The sequence below is a fragment of the Theobroma umbraticum genome, unplaced genomic scaffold (genome assembly GCF_002168275.2).
Source record: "Theobroma umbraticum cultivar Fairchild unplaced genomic scaffold, ASM216827v3 scaffold_89.0, whole genome shotgun sequence".
NCBI classification, from domain to species: domain Eukaryota; kingdom Viridiplantae; phylum Streptophyta; class Magnoliopsida; order Malvales; family Malvaceae; genus Theobroma; species Theobroma umbraticum.
Genome location: NW_018397271.1, coordinates 3417814 through 3436853, shown reverse-complemented (window position 1 = coordinate 3436853; position 19040 = coordinate 3417814). Strand labels below are relative to the sequence as shown.

At 31.3% G+C, this 19040-nt stretch overlaps 1 protein-coding gene across 1 annotated transcript; it reads right to left on the bottom strand.

Moving 5' to 3' along the window:
- Window positions 1-2967: 2967 nt before the first annotated feature.
- LOC110426476 (alpha-L-arabinofuranosidase 1) lies at window positions 2968-17698 on the bottom strand. Its single transcript, XM_021441687.2, has 18 exons — window positions 17373-17698; window positions 16359-16541; window positions 15937-15991; window positions 14988-15199; window positions 14560-14681; window positions 14292-14445; window positions 13433-13502; window positions 10120-10265; window positions 9963-10008; window positions 9789-9841; window positions 9145-9289; window positions 8273-8391; window positions 8082-8153; window positions 7898-8001; window positions 6586-6642; window positions 6261-6468; window positions 4342-4488; window positions 2968-3300 (listed from the first exon to the last, which is right to left on the bottom strand). Exons 2-18 carry the CDS (start codon window positions 16536-16538, stop codon window positions 3151-3153), a joined length of 2040 nt encoding a protein of 679 aa, XP_021297362.1. The 5' UTR covers window positions 16539-16541; window positions 17373-17698; the 3' UTR covers window positions 2968-3150.
- Window positions 17699-19040: the final 1342 nt, after the last annotated feature.

Below are 19040 nucleotides of genomic sequence, written 5' to 3'. Positions count from 1 at the left end.
TTTATTTAAATATTAAAATTTGTATATTGTTAAATACTTTTATTTTGAGAATATAAATTTAAATATTTATTTTTTAATAAAATTATTTTTTTTTCTCAATTAACTTCTTATATTAACTCTCACTCATTTATGTTAAGATTTAAAATTTAATTATTCCACTTTTATAAATTTTACGTCAATTCTTACTGTTTTACGTTAAAGTTTTTCTATATCCATTTTGAACTATAATTATGTTTATCCTTATTATTCTTTATTTAAAAATTAAAATTTGTATATCGTTAAATACTTTTAATTTGAGAATATAAATTTACATATTTATTTTTCACTAAAATTAGATATTTTTACTTCATTGACTTATTACGTTAATTCTCATACATTTACGTTAAGATTTAACATTTAGTTATTCCACTTTTATAAGTTTTTACGTCAATTCTTACAATTTAACGTCAAGACTTTTTTATGTCAATTTTGAACTATAATTATTTTTATCTGTATTATTATTTATTAAAAAATAAAAATTTGAATATCATTAAATGTTTTTAGCCCAATAATATAAATATAAATGTTTGTTTTTCATTAAAATTAAATTTTTTTACTTAATTAACTCATTACGTTAACTTTCAATATTTACATTAAGATTTAAAATTTAGCTATTCCACCTTTATAAGTTTTTATGTCAATTCTTGTAATTTTACGTCAAGGATTGTCTATATCAATTTTGAACTATAATTTTATTATTATTATTATTATTTAAAAATTAAAAATTATATATCGTCAATTACTTTTAGCCTAAAAATATAATTTTAAATATTTATTTTTCATTAAAATTAATTTTTTTTACTTAATTGACTTGTTCTATTAACTTTCACATGTTTACGTTAAGATCAAAATTTAGTTATTTTATCTTTAAAAGTTTTAACGTCAATTGTTACAGTTTTATGTTAAAACTTAAAAATTAAAATTTGTATATCGTCAAACATTTTTAGTCAAAGAATATAAATTTAAATATTTATTTTTCACTAAAATTAGATTTTTTTTTTACTTAATTGACTTGTTACATTAACTTTCACACGTTTATGTTAAGATTTAAAATTTAATTATTCTACCTTTATAAGTTTTTCATCAATTCTTACAGTTTAACATCAAAGCTTTTTTATGTCAATTTTGAACTATAATTATTTTTATCTTTATTATTTTTTATTTAAAAATTAAAATTTGTATATTGTAAAACACTTTAAATCTGAGAATGTAAATTTAAATGTTTGTTTTTCACTACAATTAAAATTTTTACTTAATTGACTTGTTACGTTAATTCTCATACATTTATGTTAAGATTTAAAATTTAATTATTTCACTTTTCTAAGTTTTTACGTCAAGGTTATCTATATCAATTTTGAACTATAATTATTTTTATTATTATTATTTATTTAAAAATTTAAATTTATATATCATTAAACACTTTTAATTTGAAAATATAAATTTAAATATTTATTTTTCATTAAAATTAAATTTTTTCCTATTTGACTTGTTACGTTAACTCTTACACATTTAAGTTAAAATTTTAAATTTAATTATTTTACCTTGTATGAGTTTTTATGTCAATTCTTATTACTTTACATTAAGGATTTTTAATCATAACTTTTAAAAACTTTACTTCTAGATTTTTTAATGACAACTTTAAATTACATGTATTTTTATTATACATTTTTAATTTTAATTTTTTGATTTATTATAGTGATAATCCTATTTATAATATAAAATTTCAGCCATTAAATGAAAGCAATGCAAATAAATGGTTTGTATTAATAAGGTATAAAAAGAGACTATCAAAGGGAGGATTTTTTGTTTACCGGTTGAATTTGTTTACCATTTTTTATTTACCGGTTGAATTTGTTAACCAGTTTCTTTATGAGTTTTAAATCAATGACTATAATTTAATCTCATAGATCAGATAATCTTTATTAATTGACTTTATAGTAAGGTCAAAAATGATAACCTTACTGTAGAATTTGCCATAATTTATGCCCCTGAGTAGCCTATAGTGCCTTAATGATCTTGACAAAATTAGACTTGATAAAATTTGAATCCACCGAAATAATTTATCTGAATCCAACTCAATTTAACTTTAAAACCAAGCAACATAAGTAACTTGAATCTAATACTAATCAAACCTGAAAAGAACTTGAATTTCTTTCCACTTGAAATGACCAATGCAACCTAATCTGCCCAATCCCCACCTCTAGTGGAAACTTCGATTCCTTTGACCGATTATGATTCATACATTCTACAACTTATTGGAGCAACTTGTGTCGTTTAACCCTTATTCTAATACGAGGATAACACATTATTTTCTTAGTATGATGTTTGCTATCGAGTCGTGCAATCCTTCTTTACTCGCAAACTCTTGGGCATTGCATACTCCTTTGGCCTCCCAATATCATACTTAAATCATATTTAAGGCTTCGCATCAATGCCATTTACTTTCTATTTTTAAAAGAATTACTATCAAACATAAGAAACTTAAAAATCATTATCATAATAATTACATTAAAACCAACAAATAATCAAAATGTAACACCGACTGTAATATAAATTAATTTATATAGACGTTGAGAAAAATAAAACATTATATAAAAATAGTAAAAGCATACATTTTGCTGTCCAAAAAGATTGTGTACGTTGCATATAATCTTTCAAAAGATTTATGTACCTAAGTATTTGGCTCATTAGTTGATGCATTATTCCCTTATCTAAAGAACAAGACTCGAATTTCCCCTCCTCTAATCATAAAAAAAAAAAAAAAAACTTTCAAAAAGGTTTTTTGTTTTGATATCCAAACATACTTTAGGCATAAAAACGCAAATAATAAAAACATGAACGCAAAGCAACCTAATTTTCATCAAATATAATTAAAGTTTTTTTTTTTTTAACATTAACGTTGGAAATGAAAAACCAAAGGCTGATCAATAGATAAGCAAGCTTGAAACTAAATAGACAGAACATAGTAAATTAGCTACAACAAAGTTTGGGCGCATCTGATACTTTGCAGAGATGGGATGCAAAGCCAACAAGCACATATATAGTGCTAATGATTTATTATTATTCCATATATCATTCTTTATTGCATATAACTTCAATAACTTACTTATTTCAAATTGAAGATACAGAGGTAGAATCAGCTTCTGTGATCCTAAGACTGACAACCTCTTTTAACAAATCAAATGAAGTGAATGAATGTGGTAAAAGTTGGACAGTCATCTCCTTGTCTGCATTTTTAAGCAGACTTTCAGTTGGTACGACCTGCACACATCAACAGAGAAAGTTCAGTGTGGTTTAAATGTTTTAAGATCTAAGTATCAAGTTTCTATCTGTTTCATGATTACTCATGTTAATAATGCATAAGACAACAATCCCAACTTTCGGGAATTTATATCATTTTGTTGAAGTAAACCATCTGGGAACAAATAAAGGTGATAACTCCACTGCATCAAACTGTGACTATCATAAACAGACTAATTCTTATGGGTGGCGAACTAGATTATTGTGGAATGGGTTTGCATTTATTCCTCTTCTCTCTGTTGGCTATTGGTTCTCTAAGTTATCTATCATGCAATTGGTACAATGCACCACAGCCAAATAGCCCAAATCTAGTCGATGAAAAGTCTAGCAATTCAAATGGAGGTGCATATTCAGCACTTAAAGGCACCTAATTAGGGTAATGAAGATTAGAATTGAATATTAATTACATGAGATAAAAGTTAATTGAAGTATGCAACTAAACAACCCTTACAACAATAAGAGAATAAAACCATGATAAATGAAACAAAATTAAGAATGAGAGGAATGGATATTAAAGTTGGAAAAAGGAAAATAAAGACAATGTTGGAAGACAGAAATAGTGCTAATCTTGCTAGACACAAGTGTTGGCTGGGATTAGGACTCCAGAGTCCAAAATAACTGTGATGATCCAAAATATTAGAGAGGAAGGTGGTGTGTAGTTTTTCAAATTAGTCATGAGAGGACCCTTCACTTATATGAACAACTGAAGATTGCAATGAATATAAGAAGGTAATAATGAGGATCTGAATAGAGTAGAGGCATATAGTCTTTATTTTATAAAATTTTACTTCTGGCATTGGATTATCTTCTTAACTTTTGATATATTTGTGAGGGGTACTAATCAAAGCAAACCCAAAAATTTTGAGAAGCTAACACAGTAGAAAGGAGAAGGCCATTACAATAACACATACACTTATGCAAAGATTTACAGACTTTTGTGCAAAGTAGAGAACATGCTTTTATGAACAATGAATGAAAAGCAGGGAAAAATGGCTCTTTTACCTTCTTTGGCTCCTTGAAGGAATTCTCATCCGTCAGATTAGTGGATGTGAGAACAGTCATTGTTGTACCAGACAGCTTTACAGAGCTTGGATCCAACCCACTCACAGAAATTTCGAGATTCACTGAATTGCTCCCAAAGTTTACAACCTGAAAAGTAATATTGTGCATAAAAATGTGATATATGCCACAAAATCAAAAGACAATCATATCTTTTCATTTTGTGGGCAGATGATTGAAGTAAATGACTTTGATATTTGATTGATGAGATTTTAAGAAACATGTAAATTCCAAAATGTCAAACGCGTAAATTCCAAAACATCAACGTACTCGAGCTATCCTTCATAGTTTTTTCTTTTTGACTAATGTACCATTAAAAATGAAATTTGAGAAATGCATAAAATTAAAAAAATAAAAAAATTAAGTAATGTAGTCTACTTTTGCACCACAAACAGTCCTGTCTGTACTTCATTTTAGATTTCTAATGTACTTAAGTTTATACTGGAATGAATCGGACGGATTCATCTTCAGAATCCATAGTTAACACACTCTTCTGAGCAACAAACATATAACCACAACTCCCAACAGAAGAATCAAGAAGGAATACATGATGTGCCAAAGAATTCCAGATTTAAGGTTTTTAATTAATGTTAGGCCTCATCCAAGGATATTGTATAGGTTAGGATAAATATAACTATGCCTAATTATCATGCTTTTTTAAGTTAAGAAGCATATTTTGTACTCTTCAAGGATATATTTTATATAAGCCAAGCTCATATTCTAAGCTACCAACTTAAAAATAATTGAGGAATGAATTTCTTTTGTATTGCTTCATTGTTAAGGATACCTAAGGCTGAAGCATTCTAAAGTAACACTCCTTAGTCGTGTCCTGCTAAAAGTAACCTTCTATTGTTGTGCTAGCTTAGAAGATGATGAATAGATGAAGTTTAGACATGCTTTTGTAGAACAAAGGGTCATGCATCTCCTAGCCGTGCGGCTTAAGAACACTTGGCGTCAAAGTTTGGCTTGTCAAGTGTGGTACAAAGTCATACTACTTGCTGGGTGACTCCATAAGGCCTCAAGTTAAAGAATTTAGGACTCTTTAACCTCCAAAGGGCAATTATTCTACTCATCAGCTTGTTTTTTCTTCTAAGACTAAAATTTCCTAATATTCAATCCCTCATTTTGCTACTATTCTTAATCAACCCCCTTCCTGAAAAGTTAGTTGGATTTAAGAAAATTGAGAAATGTTAAACTGATATTCAGCACCAAAACATATTTATTTCTCACATTCTTCTGCTTTCTTCTGAAATGCCAAACTCTTCACCTCAACAATCTACTGGTGTCAGAAATGAACAGACAAAATGAAAATCCCACAAACACTGAGCTTCGATATTTTGATAATCTGACATCAGGGCTGCTAAACCATTACCATGGGTCCAATCTGTGAACCAAATATCTATGTAAAAAATATAAGGTCAATGGGCCTGCAAAACTTCTGACTGACAATGGCCAAAATAAAGAGGAAGGGTAACAATAACCAAGTACACAACCTGAATGTGCAAATACGTGCACCAAAACGAACAATGCAACAATTTCATGCATTTATACATACCAAGAGACTATATATATATATATATATAGGTGCAACAAGGTTCTTCTACATAATGCACATTCAGGGAAATCAAGTCTGAAGAATTTTCCTTATTTAAAGATGTGTAGCATGAACTTCCATATGTTAAAAGTACAGATTTTAGATTGTTAAGCATATTCACACAGCCTTGGTACCTAAGGAGGTTTTCAAGCACATGGATAATTATGCTACTAATATTGTTAGGCAAGAGGAATGCACGTATAATAAGTAAGTTACATAAATGCTAAACACATTTCCAGAAAAATGTCATGATCTCCATGTTACAAACCTTTACTCTTATGTACGTTTGGTCATCCTTTGAGGTTTGCCAAGTAATTGCAGAAGCAACAAGGGGCATAGGGGGCATAGGGGAATCTGTTTGAAGTGTTGCATTAAGAAGAGTCGCCCCACTTGACTCTCTGAAAAAACGTTGCACCCAGTAGCTAGGAGTCCCATATACCTGATAGGAATTGAAGACAATTGCATCTGGGTTCCACCTTAACAACAGAGTTTGTCAACATTAAATTTATAACATAATTGAGAATTACATAAGGAAATTCTAAATTTTAAATAGAAATTAAAAAGAAAGAGAAAGAGAACGTAAAGAATAATACCTCCTGTCATTGGAATTTACAAAAAGTGGCGCATAGCTAGCCATCTGAACAACATCACTGCAGGAAAGATAATATTCAGCAGCTTCTACTAAAAAATTGATCTCGAAGCACATTTTAGGTATATAAACAATTGTGAGTTAGAAACACTTTTAACAGTTATACAAGGATGTATCAGAATTGTTGCACTAGAGTTTCATCCAATGTATCAGATTTGTTGCACTAGAGTTTCGTCCAATGTACCAATTATTGTAGTAAAACTTCAAAGTTGTTTGGAAGGAACCCAAAAATAGTAAATCAACCTCTGAAACATTTACTAATGTGCCAGCTAGTTGGGCTTCGGATTAAGAGCCCAATATAGGCCCATCCTTGGAAATTAGAATGAGGCATCTCTTGGACAATTCTTAAGAACAAGTTGCAGTACTACAAAAGATAAATGTTTGAGTTAATTACATATTTGGTACCCAAACTATTGTGGTAGTGTCGGTTTGGTATCTGAAAAAAATTTGCAATTAAGTACTCTAATTTTCATTCCATTAAACAGATTACACATTAAACTAACTTCGTTAGGCAAAGGGTAATGTATCCATAAACACCCAAGCAGAACATGTCATGCATCTAAAAACATCCCATGTTATTATCTTTTCCTTTTTCTAATCTTTATCTCAATTTTAAAAAATATTGAATTAAAAATAAAAACAAAAAAATCCAGAAAAAGCAAAATTCTGGAAAAAAAAAATCCAGAAAAAAATAAATAAAAAAAGACCAGAGGGAAATCAGGATAGAGAAGAGGGAATGAGAGGAAGTGAAGAGAGAGAGAACGGAGAGGGTAGGGGAGAGGAAGGGGTTGCTGGCCGGCAGCCCTCTCTTCTGTCTCCCTCTCCCTTTCCCCTTTTACCTTTCTCTCCCCATTTTTTCTCTCTACCAGATTTTTTTTTTTTTCTGATGTTCTCTAATTTTTTCAATTCTTTATTTATTCTTATTTTTTTAATTTTTATTTCCCAGGTTTTTATTTTTTAATTATAAAAATAAAAATTTTTGGAACTTTTTTTAAAAGAAAAATGATGTGACTTTTTTAGAAGGCGGCACGTTCTTATTGATTGTATTTGGTGAGCAGTGACGAACAAAGACATAGTTCCAGTGCTTAATTACAATTTTTTTTCTTCAAGTATGAAAACAACAATTTTACTATAATTTGGGCATTAAAGATGTAATTAACCCTATATATTTACTTGAAAATCTTAATCCTGAAGGGAAGGACCTGACAATATTATATGTCCAAATGCAATATGTTTTATTGAAAAAAAAAAGAAACCTGTTCTTTTCCAGTCCAATAAGAAATCCAGCCTCAGCAAGTGCAGCTAATAGACTTCCAGTGCCAGCATCTTTTCCAGTGACAGCATATTCACTAACAAACGCCTGCAATGTGTTGAATGACAGGAATCATCAAACAGCCAAATCCAAATATCAAAATGTTATTGATAACCACCTTAACATACCTTCGGACCTGTTCGTGATGTACGATCAAATTGATGGGACATGGAAAACAAGTTGTTGGCAGATGTATAAATCTATTAAGAAATCAAGCAAAAGGCTGTTCATATCCCATCCATCCATATTGTTTACAGAAACAGAAAATGAGCAAAAGAAACAATAAAAGAACTAAAGCCCGCCATGTCAAGAACTTTACATGAAAATCATAAAAGTCAGCTGGGTGGTCCAACTGGTGAGAAGATCCATCACAGTTTGAAATAATTTTGATATCTGGGTAGACACTTCTTATAGCATCATAGAACTTGAGGTAATTTCCTGCTCAATCCAAAATAATAAAAAAGTAAGTCTCTGAACTGTCTGAAATTTTTAAATGAAATAACCATTTGCCAGTAAAGAAGCATAGTGGTTGACTTAGAACTTGGCATTGCATTAGGGTAACAAAAAGGTGGTTAAGTGGTTTGGACAGCAACTGCAATGCCAGATGGATTCAAAAATTTCACTCCAAAACAAGGATTGAAGGAAAAATGGCTTTACACCATGGTTCGCCAACCCACAATTTCTCAAGCATACTTTTCAAAATCAGAGGTTTGCAACCCAACCACAATGTGAAACCAAACATTGATAATCCTAAAACTAAGCCAGGAACAAAAAGTTAAGGAAACTGCATTAGCTGCTCATTGGATGAGCTCCTATGCTTCCTCAGTCACACACATCAAATTAAGAAACCAGCAACAGCTGTAAGAGCAAATTCATTAACTCTTGAAAGCAAGCAGCTCCTCTTAAATAATAAATAAGTACCAGCAATCCTTGTGCATGCTTTCCGTGTCTCCTAAGACACCTCTTTTTTGAAATTTGGCAACATTAGATATCAAGGACCAGACACTATATCCACCTTCAAACAGACAATACAATGAGAATTTGTCTTCATTGGCTAAACTACTCCTAACAAAAAGATTTACTAGTGAAATGAATTAATGTTAAAAAGCCTGCATAAAATATTCTCATTTATAACTGCCATCTCACTATCAAATCCATATACATATGCAAGTGCAAGACAAGTATCCAGACCTCGGTAATTCTTTTTTCCACAATCCTCATTCCCAATAGCAACATATCTCAAGTCAAAAGGTTCTGGATGTCCCATTGCAGCTCGAACAGCACCCCACTTAGAATTCGGATCACCTCTAGCAAACTCAATACCATCAAGGGCTTCCTGCCATCAACACATTATAAAGAATGACACAGTATAAAACAAGTACTACCACATCCGCTAATACCATCCTGTACCGCTTTTTTCTTCTAATCTAATTAAGGCTCACAGAGGAAGAGGTTTTTAAAATATATAATCTACTTAATAAATTGACGCATTATAAACTTTTGTTTCTTGGAAATAAAGAGAAAATTAAGAAAAAGTTCGGCTACTCTGGAACAACTGTATTTCAAAACCCTCAAATCCCAACCCTTCCATGTCCTACCTCATTCCATCAATTAAATTTAGAGAACTTAAATTTCCACTGGAGTAAGTGCTGATCCTCACTCTTTTCCAATTAGTTTAAGCCAGTATCTCTAGACAGATAGGTTACTTTTTCGTTCTTGTTATCTTATATGAACACAAAATTCATGTGGGATTTAAACCTGATTCACTTATATTAATCAGAAAATAGTCTTTCTAACCACCATCATGGGAAAACAGAAGAATCACGAAGACTTACTTGCACAAAAGGTAAAATGCTGGATGTATCAACTTGATCATTGTGACTAATTCCTGTAAATTTTGATACAGCCCAAGGAAAAGGTAAATTGACCATAGACAATAGTAAATAAGTTACATAACTTGAAAAGGAAAGAAAACAAATAAAGAATAGGGTGATGCACATGCAAAATACCATTGTTGAACACCCATATTGGCAATGCATCAAGGTCCTCCGCTAACTGCAGTAAGATAATAATAATTTAAAATGTTATGCACTTAAACAGTGCAAATTGAAGTACTTCATGTTCGGAAGAACTCGATAAAATCCTACAAAGGGATAAGATACCAACTTGAAGAAACTCCAAGTAACCAAGTCCATCATCAGTCCAGTACATCCAAACATCACCAAAATGCCCTGGTCTTTCTTCCCAAGGTCCAATGCTTTCTTTCCAGCGAAATGCATTTCTTAACCATTCACCTTCCACAAAACAGCCACCTAATACAATACAATTAAGAATATGTAGCATTTTTCAGCTGTTAACTTATGAGAAATCTAAGATAATAATGCTTAGAAACACATCATAAGGACAACAGGCATCAAATAAAACTAACAAGGCAAATGATACAGCAGATTATAGAACTGAACGATCTACTTACATTGAATGAATAAGAAATTTTCTACAGGTATTTGATTCACAAAACACTGTTTATAAAATGTTGTCAAAAGAGTTCCAAATTGAATTACGCCATAGGTTGAAGCTCAGCCAAGGTTCCAAGAAGTTTAATAGGAATTCTGTGATTTTAAACAACCATCTAATAAACTATACATCAATACTAAATGAACATCTAAAACAATATTGCTTAAAAACACATCATAAGGATAGCAGGCGTAAATTAACAGAAACAAGATAAATGATACAGCAGATTTGAGAATCAATACTAATATTTAACATGAAATTTTCCCATGTGACCTAATTCAGAAAATAAATCTTTCTAAAATGTCATCGCAAGAGTTCCACATGAAATAGGGGCCGGTATTTTTATTTGAAAATTAGGGATCAGGGTGAGCAGGATTTCAAATTAAATAATCAGGGTTGTTGGGGCCTCAGGGGAGAGTTTAAATTTCCCTGGCCTATGGTATGTATAAAAATATATTTTTTTTAATTTTTATCTATATATTATAGATATATGTAAAAGCATGGATATTCTTTTTTTGGCCTCAGGGGCGAGTTTAAATTTCCTTGGCCTATGGTATGTATAAAAATATTTTTTTTAATTTTTATCTATATATTATAGATATATATAAAAGCATGGATTTTTTTTTGACGAAAAAGGAAATCACTATTTTTTATATTTCTAAATCACCACTTTAAATTAATTTTTGTTTCTTATAATTGAAAATTATACTCATAATTAATAATAGGATGTATTAGCTAGATAGAAAAGAGTTCTACTTACATTGAATTGCTTTTCTTCAATATGATTTACTTCAAACAAAATACTACTCCCTCCATCTCGGTTTTTTTCCTTCATCTTTCCTTTTTAGGATGTCCCAAAACAGTCTTTTTTCCTTTTTGTGAACACCTAATGCTCTTACTTTTTCTATATTCTAAATTTAATTTCCATTTTTTTTCTTTTTAGCATTAAAAACTATGGAATGTCAATACTATTTGAAAAAAGGTTCAAAATTCTAATATAAAATACACTAAAATCAAAATTTCTTTTGAAATCTCTATGAAAGTCAAATAGGGACATACAAAATGGGATGTAGGGAATGGCTCGTATAAATGAATTTATTTTACCATCGGTCTACTTCAAACATCAAAGAGGAAGAAAAGAAAAAGTCATCAACCAGGTCATTATTATAATTACATACAGAGTTTAATTGATTAAAGTGTAGAACAAAAGATAGGAAATCAACCAGGCAAGAGATAGTTGACTAAAGATTTTCTTTAAGGAGATCAGAGAAGATTCAAGAAAACTGAAGGTCTAGTGTAATTGACTAAGGAAGCAAAGTCAAGCAACAGAACCTGTAAAGGACATTCAGAAACATAGCAGTAATTTGTTTGAACATTAGTCTTTGGAGGCTTAAACTCTGAGCTTATTTTATTTATTTATTTTTTAATGGTAGAGACTAGCAGTCGAACTCTTTGCTAAATGTTGCCTTGAAAACCTACTAGAATGCATATTTATTACCTTCAGAAAAAAGAGGAAAAACAAACAAAAGCACCAATCAATCCATTAAAAAGGCCACTCGCTAACTTAACACCAAATATCTAATGCTGTTACATGGAATCTTCACTTCACCCTAACATACCTGTGTTTGATGCTTCTTGGACTGTAAACTATTCATATGGGTATGGCGCTTAAATCCAAAAATTAACATAAAAAATGTTAAAAACATGGTTTACACATCTGGGACACATAAATAATACCCTGATGAGATGGGTACATAGCTGGCACACCTAAAACAAACTGCAGAGACCCACCCAAACCCAAACTGAAGCCAACCTAATATGACCACAAAACTCAACTACTTGAACCTGCCTAACCCAAACTCAAAACAAGCAGAACTTAAATTCAGTATAATTCAAATTTTCCCTTTTAAATATTAATTTGATTACAAATCATGGATATAACACAAGCTATTAGTCTATTATAACTTTAAAAAATATAAAATCTCTTTTCTTACTATTTTTTTTTTTTTTTGTAAATATGGTCAGGGGTATCCCCAAGCTTTACCTGGACCTAATCCCCTCCCTGGACAATCTTAAGAAGAACTGGCCTACATCAACCTGGTGCATAGATCTCTTTTCTTTCTCTTGTATTGCACTACAATAACCATGATTTTTGTTTTTTATAAAAATTATATTTTTAATTTTAATTTATAAAAATCATTGTTTATTTTTATATTCATACAATTTTTTTTTATTATTTACCTTTCAATTAAATTCTAAACATCTAAGAAACTAATTAATGTCACTTCTAACCTTTGGAGTTATGGTTGATCTTGTAAGACTTAACAGTAATTCATGGTGAATCTAGTTAGTGAATGGTAAACTAAATGATAATAATCAATGTAATAAAGATGAATATAAAACATCAACCAAATCAATATCATTAATGAATTTTTGGGGGCAATTATTAATATTTGACATAAAATAATTCTAAATTAGTAAATAACTTTTTTTTGTCCTTTTATATGATCTAAAGATTTTTCAATTATATTTAAGATTTCAAAAATCCAAATTGAAGGTGTGCCACCAATCAGGAAAATGAGACCTTGCTTAACTTAATTAAGCAATATAAATCTAACTCAAAGTGAAAGATTTTAAATGTCAACAACTTGGACCTGAATGACTTGGACCCAAAATGACTAAAACCCAAAGTAACCCAAGACCGAATGAATGACCTACCCAATTGCCACCTCTAGAAAATGCATAAAGGAAGGGCTCACTAAAAGAAAATGTATCATAGACGAGCATACAAAAAAATGAACCATTCTAAGCATAAGGCGCTAATATAACCTAGACACTGAAGTTAAGAAATCATCATCAGAATGAAAAATAAAACATCCCCAAGGGCATAGAAATTTTTCAACAAAGTGACCGTATACGAAACAACCCAACCCAAGCAGTCAAGGCACATAACACAGTACAATACCTGGAAATCTGACAAATCGAGGTTTTATATCTAAAAGCATTTCAATGAGCTCATTTCGGAAGCCATGCCCCTGTGCCAAGATCATTAACCAACTAAAGATTAAGATTATATAGAATACGTATGGCAGCTTGAAATTGTGAACAAGCTCATGTAATAGCAAAAACACAAAACTGCAACCCATAACACACAATCTCCCTCTTCTTCTTTTCAGAACTTATTTAACTTTTGTAAATTACTAATTATGACCAAAGAAAAACTAGAAGCTAATAGTCCATCAGCTAGTATTTTTCGATTTCTGTTTTTTATTTTTGAAAACTACTAGGAAAACTTGTTTGGTAACAATATTTATATTACAATAAAAAATAAAAGAAAACTAAAACAAAGAACCAAAATTCCAAAAGGTGTTTTTCACTCTGTACACAGATGAACAGTGCCCACACATGAGCAGTGCAATTTTTTAGCTCAAAAGTATGAGAAGTAATGACTCCTCAAATTTTGAATATATTATTCTAGTCATATTAGGTTTTAATTGGCTTCCACAAGTTAATAGCTCTTCAAAATTCTCTATACATGGATTTTCATCAAATACACATGCTTCTTGTATTTTACAAGATATATCTACAGAGTTCTCAAGCCACCAACTACATATTTTTAATCCGGACATCCTCTTGTCATCTTTAGGAAGACATACATCAATATATGATGCCAGGACAACTAATTTAAACATGCAAAGTTATTCCCACAAAGAAATCTCATATCATCAGGTTACTATACTATGGAAAGATATTAATCGCTGACCAAATTACAAACATAAATTAGTTATTTTTCAGTATGTCACAGTTAAGAGAGAAATACAAACCTTGTAAGTGTCCAGAGGCATAGCTGACACTTGATCAAACCATATCACGCCTTCTTTTGTTGTTGTTAGTTGCAGCCTTGAATTTTTGTTCGTTGCATTGGCTTCCAGCAGAACCTCCATCTTTGTCCAATTTGACACATCAGAAGCAGAAGCTCTGCAAGGGCAAGGATATGCACTCTAAGGCATCTGAAACATAAAATTCTGGAAGGAAGGAATCATTAATCACACAACACCTTCCAGATTATAAGTATATTAATCAGGTTCTTACATTATGTTAGCAGAAGCGAGTGTCTGCAACCCGTTTGAGCCCGAAAATGATACAGAAATGTTAACTGCTCCTGTTGAGCGAACATAAAATACGACTTTGTAGCTTTTCCCTTGTTCAATATTCTGAATGAGAAATGAAGCAGAATGCTGTAAATTGGTGAACAATTGACCAAAAAGTAAAGGAACAAAATTTGCAGTCATGCTGCTTGAGATTTTACAATCCTGCTGCCTGAGCAACTAAGAAAAAAAAAAAGCATGCACTAACAAAGCATCTTGGCAGAGCAAAGTTCATCCCATTAGCCTAGATTTTACTTCAATTCTTCAGCAAGTGAGAGAGAGACGAAACATGATACATGTACGTACATACATACACACACAGACACACACATCCATATAATAATATTTAATATGACACTGATTTGTCCTCACCATGCCCCAGAACCCTGGGTTGTAAATACCAACTCCCCCAGATGGACAGATATTAGTGCCTTCACTATCACAGAGCACCTCCATTCGGAGAGCCACCTTGTTACGTTCAAAACATGATGAGCGGTCTGTTGACACAATTAAAGAAGATTCATCCCCAATTATGGACCACGGATCAATGTTTGAGGGGATATTAGATCCCCCAGCTTCAAAACCTGGAAAGAAGAAAACATTATAACAATTCTCAGCCTCTGCAAACACAGATGGTAATAGAGAGACTTGAGATTGTTTACTGATGCTTTATATTTTTAAAAAGGAAGTATAATGACTATCTAGAAGTTGTATTTCTGACTCCACCATTTGAAGTTGATCAAATCTGCTGAAACAGGCTAGCTTACAGCCACCAACCTATCAAACTCAAAAACAAGATCTTGTGCAAGCACATTAATTAAAAAACAAATGCCCATCTTATATCGACAGTTGTGGCTAAAAGGAATAGCATAATGCACTCAGTTATGAAGTTCTCCCAAATGATTGAACATATCAGGTACCTTAAAAGTCAACCCAAACCCACAAATTGAAAAGAACACAGACCAATAACAAGAAGGGAGATACAAACTGAATAAGAGAGACCAAATAGCACACACAATAGCAAAATCAACCAATCTATAACAAGAAAAGTAGCTAAATTCCATGCAAATCCAATTAAAAGTAAAAAGTTGTAAAAATTGAATAAGTGGTTGATTTCACATTAGGGCACTAATAAAAACAAGTACTTTAGACTAGCCAAAAACTTTGATCTGTCAAACTAACAATCCACAGACAATGAACTTTGCACTTTTCTTCATTAGTAGGCATACAACCAATTATATAATTTAAAAACCCAAAAGAAAGAATTTTTTCTTTTATTATTTCTCTCCAATTCCAAAGATTATAAGGTTTTCAAACAAACCTCTGTTGCTTACAAGCTCTGCCCACAGCCCACCAGCACCAGCATGGTTGATCTCCTGTAGGACAGATTTTAAACGGATGCACTTGCTCAACAATCAACAGAAATGTTATAACATCACTAAACAAGGTCAATCAAATACTGCAGAAAGTCTGAAAGCTCTGGATGAAAGTAATTCAAATACTCAGTTTTCTCTAGAATGACATCTTTTGGTAAGTAGAACAAGAGGACATCTTACTTTCTTTCTTTTTTTTTCGAAGAGAAGACATGTTAGTAAGTATCTAATAAATCAATATATTCTTGGAAGTATTTTTTTTTTAGAAAAAAAGAAACATTTGTAAATGTTAGTAATGGCAGACGTCTGATATGTTAAAGATGCAATGACAAAGCATCTGAATTTGGAAGCAAATATTAATCGGACTAACCTCAAAGAATATTCCAAAGAGTGTATCTGGTATTGGGCGGCCTAAACCTTCAGAAGCATCTATAAGCAGCTGAGCTGTCAGGTTTGCTTCAACTCCATCAGCCAAACATTGATAGGAAAAGCAAACATTGATGAAGAGGAAGAGAAAAAGCACACTGCAAGGAACCTTGTGATAGCCCATTGCCTGCTCACCACATACGGCATAAGAAACAGCATTGCGAAAGCATATATACATGTGTGTATATATACATATGTGTATACACATGTGTGTATATGTACACATGTATATATACACATATGTGTACATATGTATATATACACATATATATGCACATATATAGTATACATATGTGTGTAAAACACTTGTTAGTGTTGGGGATATTCACATATATAGAAAAAAGCACATACATACAATATAAAGGGTAATATTGAGTTATATGACAACCAATTGAGCTAAAAGGAAGACAAGTATAAACAAAATCTCTGGTCAGAATACATAAAAATAGCTAATTCAGTTCATCCTTATCAATTGACAGAAAAAGGAAACCATAAAGTAAATGAAGAGGATGAACGGGAACTGTGTGCAGTAGGCAAATAAGATAATTGAGGCCAAATATAGAAAACACCGTGACTAACAGCTATACATTGAGAAATATTTAAGATAAAGCCCAAAACTAGAAAGTTCAGTAATAATCAGACAATGTACTTGCTTTCAAAGTTGCAGGGAACATGACCGAGTGACGAAGAAAGATATGATCGATGGAATAGAAGATGGAACAAAAGTGATAAGAAGCTATCACCCAAAACAAATTCAGATATTGCCCAGAAATTAAAGGGGCAAAAAGCAAAACAAAGGCAGCACTGGTTCAGCTACACTCTCAGCTATGCCTAAACATAGAAACCCAAGCACTCGAGAAACTAGAATAAAAAGAAGAATTGAGAAGGATTAAAGTGCAGCAGGGAATAGGGATCAAAACAATCCCATAAAATTCTGGGGAAGAGAAAAAGAATTCACCTGGTCAAGGAAGGAAGGAGGGGGTGAAGGAGAGTGCCGGGGACATCTGTTTTTCTACTACTCTAATCCATGCTTCGATCGTTTTCGGTTTGCCTTGCTTTCACGTCAACAAGCAAGACCATATTTATTTTTTTTATATCCTCCAATCTTTGTCTCCTCTCCTCTCCTCACCTTGCTTTGCTTTGGCGATTTGGGCTATGGTGGTAGATTGCAAGCAACTCAAACTACAAACTTGTTTTGTTTAAGTCAAGATTACTGTGTGGTCCCCCCCCCTTCCGCCGGGTAGGCACTGCTTGTACTCATCTGTTTCTCGTCGTTATCAGTCCACCCCTTTAAATAATACTTCATTTCATTTCCTCTTTAGGACTTTTGTGTTTCCTTGTTGATTGTTAACGATTCTTAAAGCTTATCCTCAACTTGGACCTATTTTGCTCCACCAAATTGTATTCTACATGCACTTAGCATGTCATTCTAATTACATAACTATTACGGAATATATAAAAATGGAAGAGAAGTCCACTTATACTACGATAGTGTAAACAATTATTATTAATACACACATTATTATTGATTATTATTTATTACACCCCTTTTATATTTTTTATATAATTTTTATTTTGGTATAATATAAAAAAATCCCTTAACTATTTAAAAAAATTTAAATAAATTTTTATTCTTATATTTTGTTTAGCCAAAATCTTATATTTTTATTTTAAAGAAAATAAACTTATATAACTAATGGTTAACTAATTGATGTTAGTTAAAACGTCACTTATTATTTTATGTCGTATGATATTGACATAACATGCTAACATATCATAATAAATAATGTTGATATATTTTCAAAATAAAAGAATTGTCTCTTATCATGGAAAGCTATCTTCGTTCAAAAATTAAGAGACAACGGGAAAAACACCACAAATAAAAAGATTGAATATGAAAAATTATCTTTTCATATTGAAGCTTAAAAGTTTTATCTTTTGGAATAAGTGATTATCTTTTCATAAGGAAAAATGAAAAATTATCTTTTCGTATTGTGTCTTACGAATGAATTGTTGCAATTCAAAGTTAATTATTAAAGTATCTTTTTATCCAAAGGTTGTGTCTTACAAAATGTAAAGATGTTTTTTACACAAAAAGGTACCTTGATAAAAAGGTTGTGTCATTAAAGAAGATACACTTGCAAGCCTATATAAAAGGCTTAGTGCCAATCATTTTGACACATCAAAATAAAAACAAAACAAGAGCAAAAAAATCTAGCGCAAAAAGAGTGTTGTGTTTTGAAAATTAGTATAAACATTTAAGTTCCCATCAACTAAAAAAACCTCTTAATTTCTTATAATCTACTTGTTGCAAAAAGTAGATTTTAAAATTGAATAACTTTGAAAACCCTTGGTGTATCTGGCAGTTTACTATCATAAAATGCAAGTCGAAATTAGACATTAACTTCATTGTATGTCTAAGGCTATTTGCATTATTCCCCTTTGTATACCATGTGGTGGGGATAAAATAAGTCTTAAAAATAATGCCTATTAAAAGGCTCATCTTGAAATTAATTTTGCTTATTCCTTAAAATCCATATAGACCTCATTTGCACAAACAATATTAAATCTTATTTTTCTTAGTGTTAGAATTCAAAATGGCTTCACTTAAAGAGATGGTTACCAA

What these genes read in the sequence shown, in the direction of transcription:
- LOC110426476 (XM_021441687.2), bottom strand. Translation starts at nt 16,538, where the DNA reads ATGGGCTATCACAAGGTTCCTTGCAGTGTGCTTTTTCTCTTCCTCTTC. An exon ending in ACCCAGGGTTCTGGGGCATG is followed by an intron (nt 14,682 to 14,987) that starts GTGAGGACAAAT and finishes TTTCTCATTCAG; the next exon opens with AATATTGAACAAGGGAAAAG. An exon ending in CCTTCAAGGAGCCAAAGAAG is followed by an intron (nt 3,301 to 4,341) that starts GTAAAAGAGCCA and finishes TGATGTGTGCAG; the next exon opens with GTCGTACCAACTGAAAGTCT.